The sequence below is a fragment of the Acanthopagrus latus genome, chromosome 18 (assembly GCF_904848185.1).
Source record: "Acanthopagrus latus isolate v.2019 chromosome 18, fAcaLat1.1, whole genome shotgun sequence".
NCBI classification, from domain to species: domain Eukaryota; kingdom Metazoa; phylum Chordata; class Actinopteri; order Spariformes; family Sparidae; genus Acanthopagrus; species Acanthopagrus latus.
The window spans coordinates 27,914,113-27,938,056 of record NC_051056.1 but is presented as its reverse complement, the minus strand read 5'-3'; the positions used below and the strand labels follow the sequence as shown (position 1 = coordinate 27,938,056).

At 42.9% G+C, this 23,944-nt stretch overlaps 2 protein-coding genes and 3 long non-coding RNA genes across 7 annotated transcripts in view; 3 read left to right on the top strand and 2 right to left on the bottom strand.

Moving 5' to 3' along the window:
* Positions 1–1,141: 1,141 nt before the first annotated feature.
* gpc2 (glypican 2) lies at positions 1,142–15,248 on the bottom strand. The gene is made up of 11 exons (XM_037076427.1): positions 15,071–15,248; positions 13,149–13,307; positions 11,066–11,200; positions 8,379–8,554; positions 8,184–8,264; positions 7,933–8,098; positions 7,155–7,285; positions 6,055–6,201; positions 4,756–4,892; positions 3,139–3,311; positions 1,142–2,636 (listed from the first exon to the last, which is right to left on the bottom strand). Exons 1-11 carry the CDS (start codon positions 15,246–15,248, stop codon positions 2,359–2,361), a joined length of 1,761 nt encoding a protein of 586 aa, XP_036932322.1. The 3' UTR covers positions 1,142–2,358.
* On the top strand, positions 13,203–13,961 carry LOC119007077. The gene is made up of 3 exons (XR_005070998.1): positions 13,203–13,336; positions 13,456–13,490; positions 13,665–13,961. It is a non-coding gene; the product is annotated as an uncharacterized LOC119007077 (long non-coding RNA).
* LOC119007075 lies at positions 14,698–16,768 on the top strand. The gene is made up of 3 exons (XR_005070996.1): positions 14,698–14,780; positions 15,051–15,945; positions 16,355–16,768. It is a non-coding gene; the product is annotated as an uncharacterized LOC119007075 (long non-coding RNA).
* Positions 16,520–17,499, bottom strand: LOC119007076. Its single transcript, XR_005070997.1, has 2 exons — positions 17,366–17,499; positions 16,520–17,103 (listed from the first exon to the last, which is right to left on the bottom strand). It is a non-coding gene; the product is annotated as an uncharacterized LOC119007076 (long non-coding RNA).
* Positions 17,409–23,944, top strand: part of LOC119007071 (cohesin subunit SA-1) — an 18,623-nt gene continuing 12,087 nt past the window's right edge. For all 3 annotated transcript variants that reach the window (XM_037076424.1, XM_037076425.1, XM_037076423.1), the window contains exons 1-11: positions 17,409–17,541; positions 17,914–17,985; positions 18,583–18,679; positions 19,007–19,219; positions 20,102–20,198; positions 20,503–20,579; positions 20,959–21,163; positions 21,613–21,764; positions 22,456–22,653; positions 22,984–23,082; positions 23,582–23,661. In XM_037076424.1, coding sequence (XP_036932319.1) covers positions 17,957–17,985; positions 18,583–18,679; positions 19,007–19,219; positions 20,102–20,198; positions 20,503–20,579; positions 20,959–21,163; positions 21,613–21,764; positions 22,456–22,653; positions 22,984–23,082; positions 23,582–23,661 — 1,247 coding nt within the window. In that variant the 5' untranslated portion in view covers positions 17,409–17,541; positions 17,914–17,956. The remainder of the gene's footprint in view (positions 17,542–17,913; positions 17,986–18,582; positions 18,680–19,006; positions 19,220–20,101; positions 20,199–20,502; positions 20,580–20,958; positions 21,164–21,612; positions 21,765–22,455; positions 22,654–22,983; positions 23,083–23,581; positions 23,662–23,944) is intronic.

Genomic DNA, 23,944 nt, shown 5'->3' with positions numbered 1-23,944 from the left:
AATCTCACAATCCCTCGTCCGACAGAAAAAGTGTCCTTTCACAGCATCTATACATTCTTTTTATATTCTCCGTCTGCAGCCCGTCTCTGCTGTCTTTTGGGATCCTATCAATCAACTTATCGAAGAATTTGAGACGATGACATTTTGGGAAATACTCTTATTTGCTTTCTTAACGGCTGATTAGCTCAGCAGCTAGCCGGGCTCTGTCTAAAAGGTAAGAAAGCCGCCAACCAGCAACTTATCAGAGGCGGTAAAAGTAGATGCAAAAACACAAAGTAGAAGTACTGATTCAACGACTGTTCTCGAGTAAAAGAGGGGAAAAAAAGTTCAGGCTCTGAAATGTTCTCAAAGTATAAAGGAACAAAGAATCTGAAGGACATTTCTACCAGCCATGTCTCACAAAGCTAACTGAACCTCACGTCATATAATATCATTAAAGACTGTTAAAGGTGGCGTCAGTAAGATTTGTCAGAGCTGTTCGTAAACACACCACAGAGATTGCTGATTGCTGAGTCTCATTCTGAGGACGTCAAGTACCAACATTTGTGTCAGTAAAGCGTCTCGAACAGCTAAAAACTGAGAAAGTAAGAAAAACCAGGCAGAGTGCAGCAGGTTCTCTGCAGATATGAAGCTCTAACTCGCCTTTTTTCCTCATTCCAGTCTCCCTCTCGGTCTTTTACATTGTTTAGTCTCGCCGTGTGTGATATGTACTGGGTGAAATCAGGTGGGTGATGTTGGGAAGGCAGAAAGTCCAGATATTAGCATTAAAATTTAGGAAGTAGAAGTAAAAGGTTGTAAGAAAGTAAAACTCTACTTCAGTACGACCGGCATCTTCCCGGAGTCTGACATGTCTGACATTTCACCATTTTTCCACTTTAAGCAGATCACAGTCAGTGAGCGTCGAAGGGCTGCAAACAGTGTTACCTTTGGTTTGAGCCAGGCTAGCTGTTTCCATCTGTTTCCAGTCTTTATGCTAAGCTAAGCTAAGTGAACATGAAAAGTGGCGTCGAATAAATGTATTTCTCAAAATGTCAAACTAATTCTCCAGTTCACGTCTCTGTTTTGTTTTGATTTTTCTTTCCTTTTTTAATTTCATCTTCCTCAGAACACATTCAGCACATGAAAATGAAGAGCCGCCATCTCTCATCGCTCTCCTTCACGTTTATCTGTCTCTCCCTCGACATTCAGCCCGATTTTACATCATCTCCTCATCTTGTTGCTTTTTAGGAAAAACAAGTAGAAAAGCGTGGTATTTTAAAAAAAAAACACCCCAACATCTGCTCAACATGAAACCGGAACATACAACAAACGATATAAAACACACACACACACACACACACACACACACACCTCTTAACAATCTCTGGTTGAACTTGTGCTTGTCTTGTGACCCAATATTGTTTGATATTTAAGTGTTGTGATTGGTTAACAATACTTCAAATGATTGTTTTTTTACGAAAAATATCAATAAATACAACTTAGTTTTTCCTTTTTTATATACCAGAGAGAGTTAAAGCACACACTTCTCTTAAAAGATAAAAAAAAACCACTCAACCCTTGTCTTCAAATCATAAGAACAACAATGAAATATATTACAAATAAATTAAAAACATCAATATATTACATCACAAGTAACCGCAAATTAACTTTAGAGCTTTCGGGTACATTCAAAATAAGCCCCTTGTTTGGTTTCAAGAGTCAAACTATTGACTTTCTTTAATCTACGAGCCAAAATACAGAGATTTAATTAAGCGAGTAAATTAAATCTCACCACCTCAGCAAGACTCAGGGGGGAAACAAAAGAAAGGAAACACGACTGGACTGAAACCAGGATCAATTAAATTAATTAACTTAACGTCAAGACAAAAGGCAGCAAACAAACTCGCTCAGATGGAATCAGCTGCTCGGTGAAACTACACAGTTATTAACTGACGGATCTCACAGAGCTGCAAACACGCTGCGAACTCGTTTCCTGTTGTTCTGTTTGTCTCGTTCACCCTCTGGACTTTTCTGCACACGATCAGCATCGACACTCAAACATCACACGAGTGGCACTAAAATAAGAAAATGGCGTTTATCATGAAGTATTGTTTGTGCTCATCCATGCCTGATAATGCCTCGTCTGTGGGCAATAGTAAAAATATTCACTTTAACTTATTCATTCTGTGCTGTAAACAGGTTTTTGATTATTGCTAAATTAGCCTGTTTTGTCTTTTGTTTTGTTTTTTTGTTGTTTTTTTTCTGCTGGTGCAACCAAATGGAATGACTTCTTTTTTTTTTTTTTTCTTCTTCATAATGTGCTTCAGACTCCAGCATGTTAACACACCTCCACCTCCACCTCCAGACTGTAATAACCAGCTATCTCCACATGGGGGCAACAGTGACCATAAGTGGCAAAGACAACAAAGGAACCAGGGAGAAGGAGAGCCGGCTGGTTGCAGATCTGACCCGTCCGTGGCCGTTGTTCTTGTTCCACTTGGACCCGTTTCTTTCTCGGACTCGAGGCGGCTTCGCCGGGTTGGCGGGAGGGTTGCGAGGGGGTTTGTTGTAGGGGGGGGAGTAGGGCCCGTAACCTGGCCAATCATCATTGTACCTTTCACCGTGATCCCCGCCCCCTGAGCCGCTGCCCTCCTCACCTGGAACAGAGAGATTTCTGACTGATGAATGGACATAAAAAGTTGGTTTCTTACTCGCTGAGTAAGTTGTATAAAGTGTGTTACAAGTCCTTTAAATCCTGAGTGCAGGTAACGTGTCACTTAAAGGGCAACTCCACCAAATTTACACATTAAAGTGTGTTTACAGGCCTCGGGGAGTGATACGGCATAGGTGGGGAAATATGTATGTAAAGCCTTGCTGTGGCTGAATTGCACTGTGGGTAATGTAGGCACCAAGTTTATAAAAATCCGATCTAACATTGCACTCATATCGGACTCATTAAGAACAGTAACACCTTTCTCATTCCAAGAACTCTTCTTCCTCATCAACCTGGCGCCTACATTACCCACAATGCAACGCAGGAGCTTGAAAAGGCTTTAAATCACTGCACAAGATCTGTAAACAAACATTTGGTGGAGTTACCCTTTAATGCTCCTTTAAGTATATGGACAGATATATAAACACGTCCTCAGGAACACTCACTGTCCATGAAGTCCATGTCCTGTCCGCTCTGCGCGTGTCTCAGTTTGTTGGTCACCACCCTCAGCTCCATGATCAGCTGTCTGGTCCTCACATCCGGCCGGGCGATGTCCACCTCCACCTCGGGGTTGTTGATCTGACTCACCAGCCCGTCACCTGTCACATCCGGGAGGTACCTGAGAGAGAGCAGAGGCGTCAATGCACCTTGTCAGCGGCTTTTTTTGGCCAACTGAGCGTGTAGAATCTGCGGCGGTTCATCGGTGAGTGACATCAATCTGATTGGCTGTTCAGGTAAGTGGATAAGTGCACGAAAAGTCAATGAAACAAGAAAGGAAAACCCCCCTCGAGTCTGTCGCTGTCTATCAATGATTTCACCCTTTTAGTGCAGTTTCTCCTTACTCTTCTCTTCTGCCTCTCTGCCAGAGGTGTTTGCAACTTTCTGTCAGACATATTCTACATTATCAGCAGTTATATTATATTATATGGTCTGTATGTTGGCAGAGACATGAGGCAGTTGGCCTCCGACGCAGCAGTAGTTGTTGAACGACAGCTTGGTGTGTCAGGATCTTTATACTTCAGGGAAACTTCACCCATCATAGTACGTCCAGTGAAAGCGCTCGTTCTGCCAGATTTAGTGTCTGAAAACGTTTAAAGAAGAATTGGATCCTTTTTTTGCCCCAAACCTCTCATTAAAGTCCAGACTCCATTGAGATAAAAACATACATCTTACCTTGCAGATCGTTGTTAAACACACAACATTTAAACTCAACAGAGACAAAATAAAACCATCTCGGTTTGTTCCAAAAATGAACAACTCTGATTTTGTCAGACTCTTAAGTTAGATGTTACAACCTTATCTACATAATGCTGTTTTTTTTTTCCTGCTGCCATCTTGATTGTTTCATATGAAATCTGCTCCCGTATTAGATCAACAATTGTGACTGGCCCGACATCGACCAGGGAGCTTGTAATCATTTCCATTCTGAGCATGTTATCATGCTGACGTCAGCGTTTAGCTCAGAGAGCCGCTCGCAGCCGGAGACTCGGCGTTTTGTTTAAATCTGGAGCCTGTTTATTCTGTTTCTCCAGGGCTGATTGTCCCAAAAAAACCTCTGTTTGTTTGCCAGTGTTTGATGATATAAGTAAGACCTGTTCACATTCATTTAGCAGCTCTCTCTCCCACTTCAGCACTGAATCACTGCCCTGGGTGACATGATCTTATTTTTGGCCAAAGGTAAGGTGCTCAGGTGAGTGTGCATGGACATAAAACTGTTTCTGAATGCAGCAGGAACATCGTAGACACAAATTCATCCATTATGCAGACGTGTTTTCTTCTCTCTCTCACACACACACACACACACACACACTCTCACAGGACTGCACGGTGTCTATAAACCAGCCCGGACACGTGATGCCGGGCTGCATCTGGGTGCATGAAAGCAAGCAGCCCCACGCAGGGTGCATGTGGGTGACTGGTGGAGGCTAAATTAAATAAACTCTGTTCCATCTGTTGCGTCCATCCACCTCTGCACCATCGCTCACTCTCCCTCCTCCTCCATCTCCACCTCTACCGGACCCCTCCCTCCCTCCATCCCTCCATCCTCTCTGGATCTAGCTCACCTCCCCCGGGTCTGCCCATTCCAGCAGCGGTCCTCATTAGTGACGTCGGCCGCCATCTTCTCATCGTTGCAGATGGTGTGTGGGAGGGACACCCAGAAGCCACGCATGGGCCTCAGTCGTTCCTTCAGCTCGGTAACCTGCACGGAGGCGTAAAGAAATCGGTGATGACTCAGACCTGGTTTTTAAAGTGTCCTTGTTTGGTATGGCTGGCTGGAGGAAGCATATTGAAGCTGCAATGCTGACGTCGGGCAGTCAGAAGGAGACATGACACGGTTTCTGGGTCAGCTCTTAGACCGCATGTCTTTAATGTTTTATAAATAGACGTGAATACCTACTATCCTCCTTCTCTCCCCTCTGCGCTTGGTTTCATTTACTTTCCAGCGTTTCTATATTGCAAGATGTCTGTTGTCACGGCGGGGACGGTCCCGGGCTCCGACTCCTGCGCTCTTTATTATTAGCTGCTTGTAATAAGCTTAGATTTATTTTTGCTTTTTCTGTTGTTTGTCATCATGTTGGTTTTGGCTCAGCGGCTATTTCTGAACCCTGACGCGGCACTAAACACACACATTTGACTTTATAAATTGCACTTTCAATGCCTTATATTTATTTTTGCATACTTACAGCTTCACTATAGTTTTTCGGACGTTTTTCATCAGTTTAGGCAAAAACACGCAATCTCATATTGATTTGCTTTGTTTATATGTGGCGGACCCTGCCACCTTTCTATCTTCACACAGTGTTCTGGGACCTTATTTTCCTCTTCGGTTTGTGTTATGACCTAAATATTTAAAATACTGAGTTTGAATCTCCTCTCCAAAACTACGTAGTGCCCCTTTAGAGAAGCACTAATTAATATCAGATAATTATCATCCAACTGCAGCTTTCCTCTCGGCTTTATGGAGAGATTTGGCATCTTTCAGATAAATTGTTTTTTTTTTGGTTTTCTGGCAACTTTTAGTGTTTTTGTTCACTCCAACTGTTCTCATTAGTGATGTTGTTCAGGGTGAAAGTTATTTAAACACACTGTGCCAAAACTATCAGCTGGGGATGTAATGATCCATCGATTCTGGGGGATTAATGATTCATTTCCATATCATCGTCTTTTGTACTTGTTAAGCCATGTTTCTTTTTCTTCCATTTATTTTAACAGGAAAGAGAAGATTTAGGGGCCTTTAATCAATGTCGTGTTTGGAGCTTGTTATCCAAATCCATCAATACAGATTGTTTTAAATGCACAACATAAAAACACCAGTGATGAGCAGCTGCCTCACACAGTGCACAGGGTGTGTTTCCCCTCACCAGTCGGTCCAGGTTGGTGCCTGCAGCCGTGGTGGGTTTCTCCTCGGGGCTGTAGGTGCGGAAGGGCCTCCTGCTGCCGCCCGACTCTTTTGGGGAGCGTTTGGAGCGTCCAGGAGCCGGCCGGGGGCTTCCACAACCTTGGAACACCTGAAGTAAGTAACATCAGGCAATTAATGAAGTAATGAGCAATTTTATAATGTTTACGACGGGTTTTCAGCTTCGATGTGATCAATTAAAGGACAACTGGATGTACTTATACAGATGTTCTCTAGCCTCCGGGAGACAGTTTGTGATTAACTGTTGTGAATTTACTTTTTTTTATTGCATTCATTCTCCTTCAGCCTGCTTTGTAACATTCTACTTCGTTTGGAGAACATTCGGGGCTCCTCACGGCGGGGGAGGGGTTACAGACCCAGCATGAACCGTAATGACTCTGATTTGAGTGCAGCTGGGGACCTTTGTTGCAAGTCATGCCCCGTTTATTTCTCTCTTCCTCCTCATTTCCTGACATCTCTCATTCTAAAACACCCCTCCCCCCTAAAAAATACATGAAATTTTAACATTTCTCTCTTCAAAGACTGCAGCCCAACAGCGTCTCTCAAAGGAGTCGTTAGTCTTCTTGAGACCTTCCTGATGTTACACTGTGCCTTCTATCACAGCGACTGGAAATGCAAGGTGTGTCTGTGTGGAAAATATTGCAACTGAACTGAAATCTTGCGACATGAAATTGTTGAAAAGGTTCTCCGTAACCTCATTCATCATGCTGTTTTGGTGAAAGGCAGATGAAGCTGCGCTGTGAAGGAAAAAGAGCTTCCTGTTCCTTAAAAGCGCTGCTATTCTCTCTCTAACTACATGTGGGTGTCTCTCTGGTAGATTAGCTCCTGGGATTCACGCCATGTTTTAATCTTTCTGTAAGGCTGTCATGCTCTCTGTGCATAATTCCTGCCATTTTGACTCCATGCTGTCTCATTAAGGAGATTATAATTAAATTCGAACAATAATGGAGACTATAGAACAACAACTAGTCTGTTAAAATGCATCAGTATTCAAAATATTGCCCATTTTGTTTCCCCGTCATCTTCCTCTGCCCTCGTCCTTGCCTTAGTGGAGATGCTGACGCTGTTCTCCTGCATGTGCATGATGGCCTCCGACACTTTCACTGAGATGGAGTCGGCTGCGAGCTCGATGTTGAACGGTCCCTCCAACTTCTCTGAAACCTGGTACAGAGAGTCTGATAGAGGACACACGGAGATACAGAAACACAGATTCACCACAAGTTCTCGTTGTCCAGATTCTAGAAATCTCTTCCTGGCTAATCAGCTAAAAAAAAAAAAAGGTTTTTCATCTGTGTATGAGGTTACAGGACCGTAAGATTAGGAAGTAAACCAACATCGTATGAGGAGAAAAATATGGTGGGGATTGGTGGTCGGACAAAAAGGGTACATTGGGGTAAACTGGGTTCAGGGTGTGGTGCACATGGATCGAGTGGTGAAAGATAAGAGGAAGTACCGCATGTGAAAAGAGAAAAAAAGGGAAGAAACGTACGGGTTTGATGAAAGGGGAAAGGAAACACAGTAAGACAGATCAATTGTGATGGAGCAGAGACGCATGAATGATTAATGGAGGAGGAATTCATTAGGGGGAAAGAGAAGAGAAGGTAAATGAGTGACGGAGGGCAATAATTGAATCTTCTTTTAGGTATGCTCAATTTAATAATGATGATAATTGAAAATGACTCCACGTGTCATTTAGGCCGTGACGTTATTTCGCATGACGAGCCTGAAACTTGAAATATGAGCACAGTGACATGACGACTAAATCCACCTAAACAACAACAACACGTATATGAGCGCGTTCTTTCATTCGACCCTCACCCACCAATGAAATTGCTCCACTCGGTGTCCAGGTCGGCCTGATTGGCCAAGCAGCCCTTCATCACGTTGAGGCACAGGGAGTGGCAGGGCCGCAGGGAGGCCATGCCTCGACACAGAGGGCAGTACCACTGACGCATCAGCCCACGAACACACTCCGAATCCGCTGTCAGCTGGAAAACGGCCGAGGGTCAGAAGAGTCAGGGCGAGGAGAAGAAATACGACGGTAACAGTGATCACCTGAAAGCCACGACTCACCTTTGTTGCTTTGTTAACAATATCCCGACCGGTAGCCAAGCCCTGTGACAGCGCTCTGGCTGCGATGAAAGCCCTCGACACCTGAGTTTAAAAGGAAAGAGAACACAGAAGCATTAGTTCATGTATCATAATCAATCTGCATGACTGGAAATCTGCATCAAAGGGTTTCACCCGTGTTGACATCATTTATCTTACTTGTACACGCAGTTTGCGCGGCACGTCTCCAAACGGCTGCAGCTGCTCGGCGTGCTTGCTGACACACTCCAGGTAGTCCTCGCTGAACTGGTACTGGGGGTTAACCAGAGAGAAGACCCGCTCCACCAGTCTGGACCAGAAGTCTGACAGAACCTCTGACAGACTCACGCTGCCGCCTGCGAACACAAGAGCAACTGTGAGTGACTGTCAGCACACGGCAGACCTGTGATCAGATCAGAGTCACGTTGTGAGAGAAAGAGCGCTATGTTAGTCGGCGTTTCAGCAGAGTGGATGTTTGATGTTCGGCTTTTAATCTGAAGCACTAAATCCTAATGCAGTGTGCTACCTCGGCCGCATTTCCACCCAATAATCAGCACTCTTTCCTTTAGTCTCAGGAACTACTTTTCAAGGATCTAAAAGGTTCATTCTGTCCCTTTGTGGTCTGATGTATGAAAAAGAAACAGCTGTTTTTACACGTTATTATTGCTCTCGACTAAACAATACCGACGGCACAATCAACAACAATTAAACTGTTCTGCTGCTGCAGATGTTTAATAAATGTGGCTGAAAATAAAATGCTGCAAGTATCTGACCAATCAGAAACGTAGAGTTCCTAAATTAATTGGTCCCTGCGTTGGAAACACGGCTTGTTATGCTCACTGGACGTGGTTAAAGGAATAGTTCACCCCCAAACTAAGAAGTCACACATTATCTGGACACTTCCATGTCGTCGTCTGTTGCCTGCAAACCCCTCAAACACGATGCCATTACATGCAATTTTAAGGTTAATCAAGAAAGGAAATACACACCTAACCTGACTTTTGTTAGAGTGATTGTGGGCTACACGAGCGGCACAAGCAGACTGGAGAACTTTGATTGAAATAGTTCCTGATGCCGTGAAAAGACAACAAAGTAAACTTCAACGGTTTTGGGAAAACACTTGACATCTCATTAAATGTTTTAGTTGTCTGACCATTTGTGACCGTTATATTGGAGTTCCAATTCAAATGTTCAGTTTTGGGTGAACTCTCCCTTTATCAAAAAGAATTCTGAACTAAAAAAGCAAAAAAATATTTTACCATATTTTCTTTAACCAGCTACATAAAAGCCTAAACACAACACAGTTTTGTATCTTTGATGTCACGTTGTGTGTCACACAGTGTTCAGTTCAATATTCCTCCTCATGTTTGTCTTCCTGTCACTGTGGGTGCTTATCAGTGCCTGTACGTTTGTAAATCTGGCAGACAGGACACTGAATATGCGACTCACCAGTCTGTAGTCTACTATACAGCCTCAAATTAGCCATACATGCTGTTTGGCAAACAAAGACAGGTTGACTAAGCAGCAACAGCCTGCAGACAGACTTGCCAGCGAGCGGCTGTCATGCCAAAACAGAACGATGCAGAACTGAAATAGAAACAGTCATCCGTGGGATTCCAATTTTCCCTCGCTCTCTTTTCTCTCTCCAGTTCTTCTTGGCATTTCAGTTCTCCTCGAATGACAATGCCGCCTCTTTTTTTTCTGCTGTCCAGAGCGGATTTACCACCACGCGGACGTGGTCGGATAAAACTACACTGAGCCGCCAGCGGAACAAGGAATCATCTCGGCTCTTCACCAAAGTACTTCACCAACTTTAACCAGAGGAAACACTTGACTCATTCCTCACGATGGTGACGGAGGCCAGTGTAGATTACAGTCTGTGCTTATTATTACTATTCATTATTCACCTGAATTAATCAAACCCTTGTGTATGTGCGAGCAGAACCTGACCTGAACATGAAGTGAGCGGAGACCTCGGCTCAGTTAGGAGAAACTGTGTGAGCACATCACATCCTGTTATCAGTCCTACGTAGGTATGCGGTACTTTCAAGGCTGAACCTCCCTTTTGGTCTCGTCCATGTTTTCTATAAACTGTGACCTTCAGTGTAGCTTGATGTCAGACTCACCCAGAACGCCCTGGTGTGAAGCCGACCTTTCAGCTGAGAGTGAACGACTCTGCAATTCTCTATTTTTCCATTTCACCATTATTAATGTGTTTATTCATCTTTATTCATTCACTTCTCAACAAGATTTTCCACCTCAGTTCGCATTTTATTTAACTAGAAATGTAATTAACGGCTGATCATTCTCGTTTTAGTTCATTATGTTTGATGAATATCAACAAAATCAGACTAATGCTCATCACAAATACCCAGATCCCAAAGTCAGAGTCTTCTTTTTATCCAACCAGCCGTCCAAAACCAAGAGAATCTGTTCAGCTTCATAAATAACAGAGGAAGTCATCCTATCGTGACATTTAAGAGCCCGGAAACCAGAAAGTGTTTGACATTTTTGCAGCTCTAATTTTAACTGAATGCACCAAAACAAGGATGCAGATATTTTCATTATTGCTTCATCTGCTGATTATTTTCACAATTAATAGATTTTTTTTTTAAATGTCAAAAAATCATGAAAAATGCTCAGAACAAATTCCCAGACCCTGTTTTGTTCAAACACATATCCTGTCTTATCCTGGCATTTAAAACCAGTAAACCAGAAAATTCTGACATTTAAGAAACTGGAACCAGCAAATGTTCGACATTTTTGCTTCAGATAACTACTGTTGCAAATTCAGCCCAACCAGTGACACTTTGCAAAGACCCCTCGACCATCTCAGATGAGACTGAGGTGAAGTGACTGAAACTAACCAGAATAATATCTGCGCAGCTCCACGAACAGCTCCTGGAAGACGTGTGAATTCTGTGTGAAGAGGCGGCCGTAGGTCTTGGTAAACATCTGGTTCATGGACTTCTCTGACAATTCTATGAGCTCCCTGAAGAACTCTGCAGAGAGAGACAGAGAAAAAGCAAAGATTAGATATTAATCCATCACTCACCCACCTCCTTTTTCCTCTTAATATCCTGATGCCAGGTTTCTCGGTACGTGGGCGCTCAGTCACCCCCTCCTGTCCAAGATTAACAGCTCAGAGGGACAGTTACATCAGATCCTGCACGCCGGTAAATGAGTCTAACAACATGTGCTCTATTTACGACTTTAGGACTCATACGCGGTCTCCCACACCTTCGGCGTGTTTAAATGATTCATCCCATATATTATATAAAAGGATGAGGAGGGGGGGAAAAAAAAAAAAGGTGAGAGCAGTCCACAGCAGGTAGGAGGAGAACGTGTAAATTCAGCTCTCGGCTGGTTGCTACAAACCTGCAGCCGTACATACAGAATATGAGACAGCGTGGGCGGAAATCTCTAGAACAGTCACTGAAGCCGTCTAGGTAGATTTCCCACGCTGACCATTTGTTTAAAAAGGGACATTCTGCAGATTTAACACACAAAAGTCAGTTTACTGGCTTTGCTTGGTCCTATTCAGCTCGTGATTTATGTATTTCTAAAGTCATCTGTGGCTCTGGATGGGGAGCGCACGCTGATGAGGTCATAGTGATGTCATCAGGGTTAGACGAGTGTGCGACAGAAATGCTGCATTGACTTCACAGCACACTTTCCTAGTCGGAAAAAAACATTTTATCCGATAATTCCAACAGCACGTGAACGCACGGAAAGCTCCCAACTGAAGACGCTAGAAAGATGCATCATGGGAAACGTAGGCGCCATTTTTTTCTCCTGGAGCTTAACACATACTAGAAACAAAAGGTCAGGATATCTTTACCATTATTACCTCCTCCACCTCTTTGATTTTCATTAATTTATCAGGAAATGTGTTTAGGTGGCTGATATCTATGAGTGAGTTGATCTGGTTAGATTTAATTACAGTGAGGCAGTTATGAGTGGCTCAAGAAATAGAGTGAGACTCATATTGGATTAGGATTGATTGAATTAAAGCAGACTGTTGGGTCTTGGCAGAGGTATACACTCTACTGAGTACCATTCTAGTTAGAAACTCTCATTGGTCTCCCAACCTTATGAAAGTGTTTGGATGTGCTGGAGTTCTTCTTTAATTTCAGCAGCTCCTGAGTGTGGATAAAACATTAATAAGAACCACGTGAGGGTCTCTGAGATATGTATGCACCGCTGTGCTTTTAGCTCCCAAAGTCAATCTTGTTTCTCAGATATCTGTCCGTCTGAGAGGAACCGTGCAGGCGGAGATCCTAAATAAGTTTTTAATCAGCTGTCACTCACCCAGCAGACAGACAGGGTGAGTCGAGGAGAAGCGGAGCGCTTCAGGGCTTCTTTTTTTTATAAAAAATGTTCCTTCAAATGTACCAACTGTGGCTTCAGAGATAATTTCTTTTAAAACAGTTTCAAACTCAGATGTTCACATTAAAGTGTGTTTTATATTTCAAAGCGTGTTTAGAGGTCTTGAGAGTCCGACTGCATATGTGAAAAACACCAGTGTAACGCCTGTTGTGGCTCCAGAGGAAGCTGAAGGTAATCTGATTAACTACCTCCAGTGATGTTCCTCAATGGTTTAGTTGCATTGTGGGTAATGTAGGCACCAGGTTTTCAAACACAAAGACAAATGCGACATCTCTGGTTCTGCTGTGTCGATACGGATCATTTGTTTCTAAACAGTCCATAATGACTCCGGTAGTGTTACAGGAGAGCAACGCTGGACCAGTGGACTGCTTTTCAAAACCTGGTGCCTACGTTACCCACAATGCAACTGAGCCACTGAGTGACATCTATGGAGAGAAACTGATCAGATTACATGCAGCTTCTTCTGGAGGTTTTATACAACTTTGTTCACACACGCAGTAGAAACTCCCGTTTACAGGTCTTTAAACATGGTCTTGAACTGTACACTCTTCTGAGTCTCACCATCAAACCGGCGGTGCCTCTGGGTGAAAGTAGTCAGGAGGAACTGGCTGTTTTCCTCCACAGACTTGAGGAAGTCCCTCTCGCTCTGGAGGGCCAGCGTCTCCTCCATCTGACTGGAGCAGCAGGTGTAGTCCTGAGGACAGAGCCGCAGGTGCTCGCCTGGAACGACAACAAGTTTGGATCAATCGGTGCAGAAATAAGATTATTGGTCTCATCACAGCATGAAGTATAATCATGTGCATTTGCTTTGAATCTGCACAGTAATCTTGTCTTTTTTTTTTTTTTTCTTACATTTTCGGGCTAATAGGCGTTCATCAAAAGCCGAGACCTTCTCTCAATAACGTGAGTCTATTATCAGCTCAGAGCAGATGTTTTTAGTGCGTAAAGTCAATTCCACCACTCAGTCTGTTCATTTGCTGTGGGGAAGTCTTATCAAAGATAAGGGGGTGTGATAGAAAATTGTAATTTCCCTGCATGAATTATTCAGCTTCAATCTGTCTTTCTTTGTCAGCTCAGGTTGGGTCTTTGATATGTCAGAGGTAATGATATGCAAACGACAACCAGGGGAGAGAAAGAGAGAGAGCGAGGGAGAGAAAACGTCCCTCTGAACGTGGAATAAAAAGGTTTGTATTCTTTGTTTTTATAATTCTACACCTAGCGTGAATATTATACTGCCGTGGAAAGTGTCGTTCCCAACTCCACCCTCGCTGATGTTCCTGTCTGCCTCTTTTGTTCTCTCTGTGCGTCTCACTATTAGCCCTCTCTCATCCCTCTATTTCCATTTCTAAACTGCCTCTCTTCATCCTTCGTCTCTCCCGGCCATCTGCTCCCCCCCCGGCCCACGGGACAGTGAGCCAAGACTCAGGCAGTTATAGCCCAACACACACACACACACACACACACACACACACACACAAAATCAATCAATACTGCAGACGCTGCCACAAAATAAATCCTCGAATCTGCAAGATCTGCAATCTCACAAATATTTAACTTATTGTTTTGTACTTTTTGTTTGTGGGGGGAAGCTGCAGGTTTGCCTGAGGACAACACACACACACACACACACACACACACACACACACACACACACACACACACACACTCTACCATCCTCTCACTGAGCTACATGCAGAGCTGAACCTCCAGGAAACACATTTTCAGACTCTCCATCATTTTGCAACCTCACTTTTTTTTCTTCAGAGCAACATCCAAATGAATCTCCTCCTCCTCCCTTCTAGGGCAGGAACAGAAACATATGCTGGTGACCAGCAAGACCAGCATATGTTGTGTTCTGGTGCTGGTTTTGGTGCTGGTTTGTAATCCACATGCTGTCTATTATTGGCCAAATAAGATAATCACCAGTGAGCAGCGCCTGTGGGTGTAGATATATATAAATATATATATATATGCATGCAGGGATTTAACAGTGGGCCAGTAGGCAAAGACTAATTAGGGGCGAGGTTCTTTGTTGCACCGGTGTTGGCAATTTGCTCATCCCCTTAATCATCCTATTTAAACAGCACAGAGGGGAGGAGGGGGCGGGTGTAATTTGTTTTAAACCGCCCTGCGTTATTTCTCTGGAGGAAAACTCGCCATGATATTCCAGCATTGTTTCTCTGATGCGTCTGAGTTGAGTTCTGAGCCACCCTGCACTTCCAGACAACACTTTACAGCTGCCACTTACATTTGTTGTTATTGAAAAGGTGTTTTTTTTTCCCCCCTGCAACCGTAAGATGTTAATGATGAGGAGCTTTTTTTTTTATTATGACCTCAATGTGCAGAGATCCTAAACTAGAGCACCTACCAGACACATTTTAATTTTATAATAATAATAATAATGTTATAATAATAATAATAAGCTTGAATGAGCTTTATGCGTATATACAATCTGTCTAACAGGTTAAAAAGCAGAGTGTTACCGGAGATTTGAGTCAGCGGTGCGGTGCCTGTGCCGTAGCCCTTCTCCGCGTACACCTGCCGGGTGTCGGCGCAGCTCCTCCCCGCAGCAGCCACGGGGCTCCGGGTCCCCGACAGCGCGCACACCGCGCAGAGCAGCACCAGCAGCGGGTACCTGGGCAGAGATAGTCCGGTGTCCATCCTCACGAAGCGACGGCGGGTTTATATCAAACCAGACAGCAGCTTTGTAAATAAATGACTAAATGAATGAATGAATGAATGTGTGGCCGGTTTAGATTCACGCAAAAGTAAAAAAGTAACAGTTTCCCGTCAGTTGTTTAAAACAGTCATAATTTTCCCCCTGATGGATCCGGACCGGATTTCTTTTATTTACATCGCACGTATGTTTCCATCGACCGCGTCCAGTTGGTGTGTCCCTTCCTGGGAGATCCGCTCCTGTAGGTAGATGTGAGGGATCCTGAACGAGGCACTCCCGTCCCCCACACACACTGAGTCAAGAGCCCGGGAGTGAGCAGCGCGACACCGGAAACACCGCTGGTTTCAGAATAAAAGCAGAGGAAAGTTTATTGGGATTGCAACTCTTTCTGCATAGTCTGACCAGGGCCGTGCAGAGACCTGCAGAGGGACAGGTGCTCAAAGTTAAGATGGGCACATGGAGATGAAACGGTTAATTGATCGGTCAGTCAAAAGGAAAATAACTGACAACTAGTTGATAAGTGATTTTTGTGTTTGAGTAACTTTTCAAACAAAAAATGTAAAATGTTCTTTGTTTCTTTCAGTTTTCATCCTCTCTTCACGTGGCATCTCTGCACTGCTGAATGAAATTTCATGATAAATACAACAATTACCACAAACATAAATATACAGTTAAAACATGGTAAGTTCCAAAGTGACCTACTGATGACACAAAGATTTATCTTAAGCAGCTTTATATTAGAATTCTAGATTTACTAAAAGCTGATTGATAATGCAAACTTTTGGATTCTTGAATATTAAAGGAGATGCAGAGAAAAACACTAATGTTCACAGTTGATTGCAAAGGATTTTATACTGTTCACCAAACAAGCAAAACAACCTACTACCAGGACTACTACCTAAAAATAAAAAACATGATGCTTGGTAATTATCAGACTACTTACCATGTAATTGGTGGAGATAATTGGTAGAAAATTGGTGTCACCAATTCAAGATATGAATGGTCCCAAATTGAATTCTAAACAGTAATACTTTAACCCCTTGAAAAGTTTGTTTGCTGTTAATTTCTCTATTTTTTTTTCCTTTTTCAGCTCATACATACAACTACAATGTTTTGTAATCATGTTCAGATATCTTTGCATTGAAGTATTTTAGAGATCAAAAGGAAGATTGAGCGCAGATGTGGAGCTGAGGCAGGACCTGAAGGGATTATTCTTTTAGAAGGGCCAAAAAATGGAAGCGCCACTGGAACAGGGTCAAGGAGCCATATCTGATGTGTTTATTCAGTCGCAAACATGTTTCTTTTTCCCCCTGGAAAGTTGCCTGGGCATGAAATGTTGAAGCCTTACACTTATCTTCCAAATAATTTTAAGTACCATATTCAGACATTTTCTGTGCTGCACCAGACTTTTTGCAGAGACAGAAAGCATACAATAAGAACGTTATACAAGTGTTACACAGTAAGAATGAAGACAGAGGATGTTGTTCACTGTACAGATTTTTAAACCCATCAAGGCAATGTGATTGCGATTTTGGGCTATGTGAATAAAACTGATTTGATTTTGATTGATTTTTGTACAGAAATGGGCTGAGGGGGAAAAAAAGTAAAATGTCACAGGGACCCACAGTCAGCCTTTAACTGGATGGCGCTGAGTGTTTTATTTTGAAGGTTCGGACAGGAAGCTGTGTGTTTCACCCCGGCTAGCTTGACTCTGGTCGGAGCCCACCAAACACAGAACAATGGACCGTGCAGAGGGGGACCGACTGGGGAGAAAAGGGTGAGGAGCCTGCGGTGGCGGGGCGAGGAGCAGCTGAGCCAGCCACCTCAGGGTCCTAAATACTGGACAGACATACAGACAGGCAGAAAGACAGACACAGAGCAGACTACAACATCATACATGTATACAATATGATATATGACAGAAAATATATGCATTTACACAAGAAATATAGATAAAGAGGTTAAAACAAATTACAGGTGTATTTTTTTTACAATCATATATTTAGAAACAGCTTTATCAATATGTAAAAATAATAAAATATGAAAAATTAAAGTCACTGTTGTTAGGAAATATGGAAGAACTCCTAATGAACAGACTGACCAATCATCATCCAGGGACCTTCTGTAAGCACCAATCATCTTCTGAGCTGATGAGGCGCTGGCCAATCAACATCCAGAATCACTTTGCTCCTTTTCGTACACGACCTTGAATCTCTACGGAGAAAGAAAAAATCGCGATAAACGGAGCAAGAGGAGAAAGGGACAAGATACTGATCAGTAGGGATAATCAAGTATTAAATTAATGAATTAATGAGCTCGCTAATGATCATTAATTAACTTTCGCTGTAGTAGTCCTCTGTATGCTAGCGATCACCTGCTAATGGGTGTGGTCCTTAGCAAGATTTGAGAGTGATAGTCTAACAGAGTTTGTTTAAGTAGTTTGATATTTTATGTTTTAAACGTTACTTGTTGTCATGATACATTTTAGTAAGTAGTTAATACATTTGAATAAAGGTTGTACGTCCGGTCGATGGCGTTTGAAATACTGTAAACGCGGTTTGCTCGTAGCCAGCTAATGCTAGGTCATTGTGAAGGTGCTAGCTAGCTTGGTGTTGTCCTGCAGCTAAGCTAGCTGTCCCTCCCACACAGCTGGTCTCTGTGAACGCCCGCCATCTCATAATTCCGACCGAAAATGCCAGCTGGAGACTCAGTGGAGGACAGGTAGGTACCATGTTACATGTTCTTTTTTTGCTCATTTAAACCTTTCATGCGTGAATTACTAAATCCCCAAGTAATAATATTTTCAATGTTTTACTTGACTCTGAAACACATGAAAAATCATGGCAGCAACTAGATTTTTGATACATTGTTTTATGTAGTTATTGTGTTGTGTTTACTGGCCAAAACTCAATCCACATATCTCAGTCCAACCTAAAATTAAAATTACATTTGACCCAAGTATCTCTTAAATATTGCTCATAATGAATCTTGTATCTGTTTTTGGTTTTTTGCAAGGCACTAGAGGCATGTATGCAACTATAGTAGCTAAGATTAATCAGTAAAGAGAGCAGGATTAATATTGAATGGACTTTATCGGCATAAAGATGATAATTTGACAGACACTGGAAGCGCCTGCTCAGCTGATCCGACTGTTGGCCACAGCAGCAGCAGCAGAAAGCCTCATTAACATGAGGGATATAGTAACTTGTGTGCTCAAACCAGCTGAATTATTATCACAATATATGCCCAGCTCCTTAGTAATGATTACTTGTTGGATCTGTGCTTTGTATTGATTCAGTTCTTTCACTTGCCTTTTAGTCTTGAGGAGTTGGATGACTTCTCAGATTCTGGCAGTGACTTTGAGGCCACAATGAAATCCACTAAGCGAACCAAACCAGCTGTGCCTGGACCTCCGGTAAATTATCTTATTCTCTCTCAAAAGAGTTAAGTCTCGTTTAGTTTTTGTACTTATTATTCACAAGAGAGTCCATCAGGGCTATCACCTTGTGTTAGTTTGGTATTTTTCATTTCATTTAGTCATGGTTGTATCATTGTCAGTAATCTCTGTTCAACACAGAAGATCAGAAAGGTTTAATCCAAATCATAATAACTGTAACATTATAGCAGATGTTTGATTCAAGCCTACACCTTATCTTGCCCTGGCTACCACTAATTTAGTTGACTACATCAATTCACTTTAAATCCCTGCTTAGCTGCCCTCCCATCTCTCTTTCATTTTAAGCCACCCAAGAGACCCAGGCGTAAAGCTGCATTGACAGCGATGTCCAGCCCAAGTACTAGTCCCATCCCTGCTTCTCCGGACCCCTCCCTGCTGCAGCAGCCCTCCCGAGGGACAAACAGACAGGCCTCTCATAGACCTGTGAATGAGGAGGACCCGGGCATCAGTGCAGTGGATATCTACGATGCTGTCTGCTCTGGAAAGACCGCCATGGTGGTGAGCAAACCCTGATCTGAACACCGGGGGAAGGGGGTGAAGAGATAAACGCATGAAGGGAGGGAGGTGCTGAAGGAGGCATGTGTAATGAGAAGAGAAACAAGGCTCCAAGAGCAACAATGAGTGAGATTGTCATCTGCTGTCAGTGGCTGACTGATGTGACCCTACAGAATTGCCTTTGATACGCGAAGAGGAAAAAGTGTTTTCCTTGGGTTGTGTAATCAATGATTGACAGCATGCGTCCATCCCAACCATTGTTGTCCTGAGCCCAGTCTCTTCTGGTTTAGGACTAGAAAAGAAGGACCACATAACAATAGAAAGACAAAAAATGTGGTCGGCAGCAATAAAAGGAGTCTGTCACTACAGTATAGAACAGCAACACAATGCAGATGGTGATTCTGGGTGAAAGCCCGCTTTCATACATTCAGCAAATCTGGCAAACTGCAGTTCATGAAATTTGTCTCTTCTACGCCAAGGATTCTCAGTTCCAGACTAAATGCTTATTCTACTACATTATTCTACTCCATGTCCAATTTATTACACTTGACGTATGTTACACTGTTTTTATCAACATGACAGATGTTCTAAAGAAGTGTCTTTTTTGTGTACTGGTGCCACGGTTGCCAGACTTGATTATGCAAAGAAGATGGTGAATAAAACTACTAGTTTTAAAATGGGCAGAAAATAGAAGCAAGAGGAGAAAGTCCCATGAAGACCCACATTTGTTACTGAAATGAAAAACATAAAAGGAAAATGGTTGTAATAAAGGTTAGAGCTTGAATCCATTATGTTATTCAAATGACATATTGTTATATTATCCATCTGCCCTTTTGATCGGAGCCCACTGTTCTCATTGGCTTATCTCTCGCTGTCCATTTTAAGACGGTGGTGGACGAGTGGCTGGACTGCTACAAGCGGAGCCGAGAGACGGGACTACTGGTGCTTATCAACTTCATTGTTCAGTCCTGCGGATGCAAAGGTCAGAGGTCAAGATGGAGCCCACCAGATGAGTGGTGGGGGGGTTCAGAGTTCAAGAGATTATCTTTCCAATTTCAGCTCAGGCGATGATCAGCAGTCAACTATTGATCTAGCAGCATGGTAACGATGCACCGTCAACGTGCTGTGTTAATGCTGCGTCTGCTGACAACAGGCCATGTCAATATTTTGCGAGAGTGAAATGAAAATGAAAAGAAATCATAGCATGAAGAATCACACTTGCTGTATTATTAAAAGTATCTATGTTCAGCTCTTTGGGCCATTTAACATTTCATTCTTTTGTACAGGTGTGGTGAGCCGAGAGATGTTTGACAGCATGCAGAATGCTCAGATCATCGGCACATTAACCAAAGAGTTCAACGAGGTGAGAAACGAAAAATGGGAAAAACAGTAGTTTAGACGAAGTTTTTGAATAAATTCTGATAATAAAGATTCATATGTTTTGAAATGAGTTTATAGTCTTTGTTGTCCGTCTTGCTTCTTTTAATCCTGCCGGGAAATTCAAGCAACCTCCATATCCCAGGAGATTGAGAGTCAAAGGATGGGGCACAGCGTGATGAAACACTCCAATTAAAATCTAATGTTGATAAATCGACACAATGAGTTAATCACTTTGTTTTGCCACTGATGTAATTGTCATTAACCGAGCCATCCACAGGCTTCTGTCTCAAATATCTCTACTAGGCGCAGTGTAAGATGTGACATCCATTTCTTGTTTCTTTTTTCTTTCTTTCCTCCTCCAGGAGTCAGTGAACTACCCTCTGTGCACTCCAGGCCCCCTGCTGAAGCGTTTCAAAGCCAGCCTGTGCGAATTTGCTCGTGTTCTGGTGCACTCCTGTCGGAATAGCCTCGTGTATGATGAGTATCTCTTTCCTTCCCTGATGGCCCTGCTCACCGGCCTGTCTGACTCACAGGTCAGAGCATTCAGACACACCAGTACTCTGCTTGGTAAGCACAAAAGTACAGTACAGCCACAAAAATAGAAAAACTACACACACACAAACTAATTGCAAGAGGAAGGTTTTTCTTTTATGACCTTGCTTTACTTTTCAAATTGGGGTGAAAACCTGTAACTGATGCTGAAGATACCAGAGGGTTTCTTCATGTTTCTCAGGAGGCCGAACAAACTTCAGCTTCATTCAGCTGACATCTGTTTTAGTTGCAAGAGAAGTTCTTTTGTTTGTTTCAGAATGTGCTCCTCCTGTATCGCCTGCTTTTGTTGTCTCTTATTGTTGTCTTTCAAAACCTCAGCTCATCCATAATGTGATGCGACAGAACATTATCGCCCAGTATTTACTTACTTGTGTGTGTCAGAAGAGGAAATTAATAACATGTTTAGACAAAGTGAAAACCAATACCTGTTTTTTTACTTGGTTCTACATGTTTTGGGCTTTTAGCCATGAAGCTGATGACTGGGCTGGCAAAAGTTGCTATGATAGTGTCCGTTCAGCTGCAGACCACCCAGCGGCAATACGACATGGAGAACAGCAAGGAGGCTCATGACAGAGCCTCCGACAGACTGGAGGAGCTGCAGGCCACCATCAGTGAGGTGACACATACACAAAAACACTGGCCAGAGTGCAGACACACTGCCACTTTCACAAAGTAAGCATAGAGGTCAGGACTTCTGAAAGTGATGTGACATCATGGAAATAATATGTGATACTCAGAGAGGACCAGCGTCTGCTCCTGAGGACCTGGTTTAATTGGTTCTCGGCACGAATACACCAACTTCCACTTAACGTTTTTTCTCTTGACAGGTTGTTCATTTGTTTTTGTTTTTTTAAATATCCAAATGGATTTCCCAAATCAATGAGTCACGGTGCCTGGTTCTGCTGATAGAGTAGAAAATCCAGAATACATGATATACTCAACAATTTTAAATACATTAATTCTGAGATATTAAGTATTTTATTGCCAGGGATAACTGCTAGTGTATTCTTACTGTTCTTATACATTTTGGTGAAGTCACTTTAAGAATAAAACAACTGGTACTTTATGATGCTGTTGCGATGTGAAGATAACATTAACATCTGTTCTACCCTCAGTGATAGATGTTAAAACACTACAATTATACAGACTTACATCTGGATAAAGATAAACATCTTCAGTGTGAGGACTGGTTGTCCGCTGGTCCTCATAGCAAGAAAGATCATTACTCCAGCTGAACCACAGACTGCGTATGAAAAAGGTTAAACGCATGTTTATATGTACGTCTTTTTTACTTGTGTGTGTTGTAGCTGCTGGAGAACCGGGGGGAGCTCGTATCCATGATGAACGGGACCTTCCGCGGTGTGTTTGTGCACCGTTACCGGGACCTGCTGCCTGAGATCCGAGCAGCTTGTATTGAGGAGTTGGGCGTGTGGCTGAGATCAAACCCTGAGGACTTCCTTAATGACGGATGTCTCAAATACCTGGGATGGACCCTGTATGACAAGGTAAACCAGAACACACAGGACATCAGACAGTACATTACGGAGATGTTACAATGATGTCATTTCACCACTCACCCTTGGTAACATATGTCACAGAGGAAGCAGCTGTCTGCAAATTCAGCAGCTATTTATTTTATATTCATGATTTATAGGCTTTGACGACCTCTTGCACCAGATACTACTGTTGAAAATCTGTAAACAGATGCAGGAGGGATCCACAGATATGCTCTCACACAAAGAGAAATGTCCACTTTGAACACACTTGTGCATCTGTCTGCATGCAGGTTGTGGAGTGTGAGTGTTACTGTTCTCTCTCCTTCTTCTTTTCCTCAGCAAAGTCCAGTGCGTCTGCAGTGTGTGCATGCCCTGCAGGGCCTGTACCAGGAGAAGGAGTTCATTGGCCGCCTGGAGTTTTTCACCAGCAGATTTAAAGTGCGGCGTCCCTCTGGAATAGACTTACTCCTCATTTAATGCCTCTATTCTCCCTGCTGACTTTCTGTCTGTCTGTCTGCTTCAGCATCTCTCTTTAATCTATTGTTTTCGGCTTATTGTATTCTTTCTATTTGGTTGCCTGCCTTAGTCTCTTTTTTCTGGAATGTTTGTGCCCCCTCCCCTTTTTTTTTCTGCCTTTTTTTTTTTTCTCCATTCCTGTTTGTTGTTCTGCTCTTGTCCTTTGTCTGGGCGTGTGTCTGGATGCGTTAATTGCTGCCAATTACTGATGGTTAATAAGCTGTCCTCAAACACATAAAAACCCTCCTAAGCCACATGTGCTGCCGCAGATAAATGGTTTTCATGCCGTGGCTTAGCGCCTAATCAGGGGGTTTGTGTGTGTGTGTGCATGTATGTCTGTGGGTGTGGGTACATTTATGCATATCTGCGCGTGTCTCTTTTATGTCTGTCTGCTGGCATGATTGTGCATTTGTGTGTCTAGGAGAGGATGCTCAGCATGGTGCTGGACAAGAACCCAGACGTGGCAGTGGAAGTGGTCAATCTGTTACTGCTGATCCAAATGTGAGGGGTGTCTCTGTCTCTGGTGGTTTCCCTGTGCCACTATCAGAAACATACAGTACAGGAATTTCCTTTTTAGTAGATCAAAACAAATGAGGCTGGAATATCGACAAAATTGTCCTAAATTGACTGATACCATCCGTGTTTACCTTTCCCTCTGTTTTACAGAGAACAGTGCTATTCAAGTGAATTTAGCATCAGCAGTAATACGATCCATTTATTTTATTCAGTTAGTCTTTGGTCTTTGCACCATATAGCTGATTGTGGGCGCTGTTGGTTGAAAGGT

Excerpts from the sequence above, each read along its gene's own strand:
- gpc2 (XM_037076427.1), bottom strand. The coding sequence starts at position 15,248 with ATGGACACCGGACTATCTCTGCCCAGGTACCCGCTGCTGGTGCTGCTC. Across the intron at positions 13,308-15,070 it reads ACCGCTGACTCAAATCTCCG|GCGAGCACCTGCGGCTCTGT; the intron begins GTAACACTCTGC and ends TTGTCGTTCCAG. Across the intron at positions 11,201-13,148 it reads GAGGCACCGCCGGTTTGATG|AGTTCTTCAGGGAGCTCATA; the intron begins GTGAGACTCAGA and ends CTCTCTCTGCAG.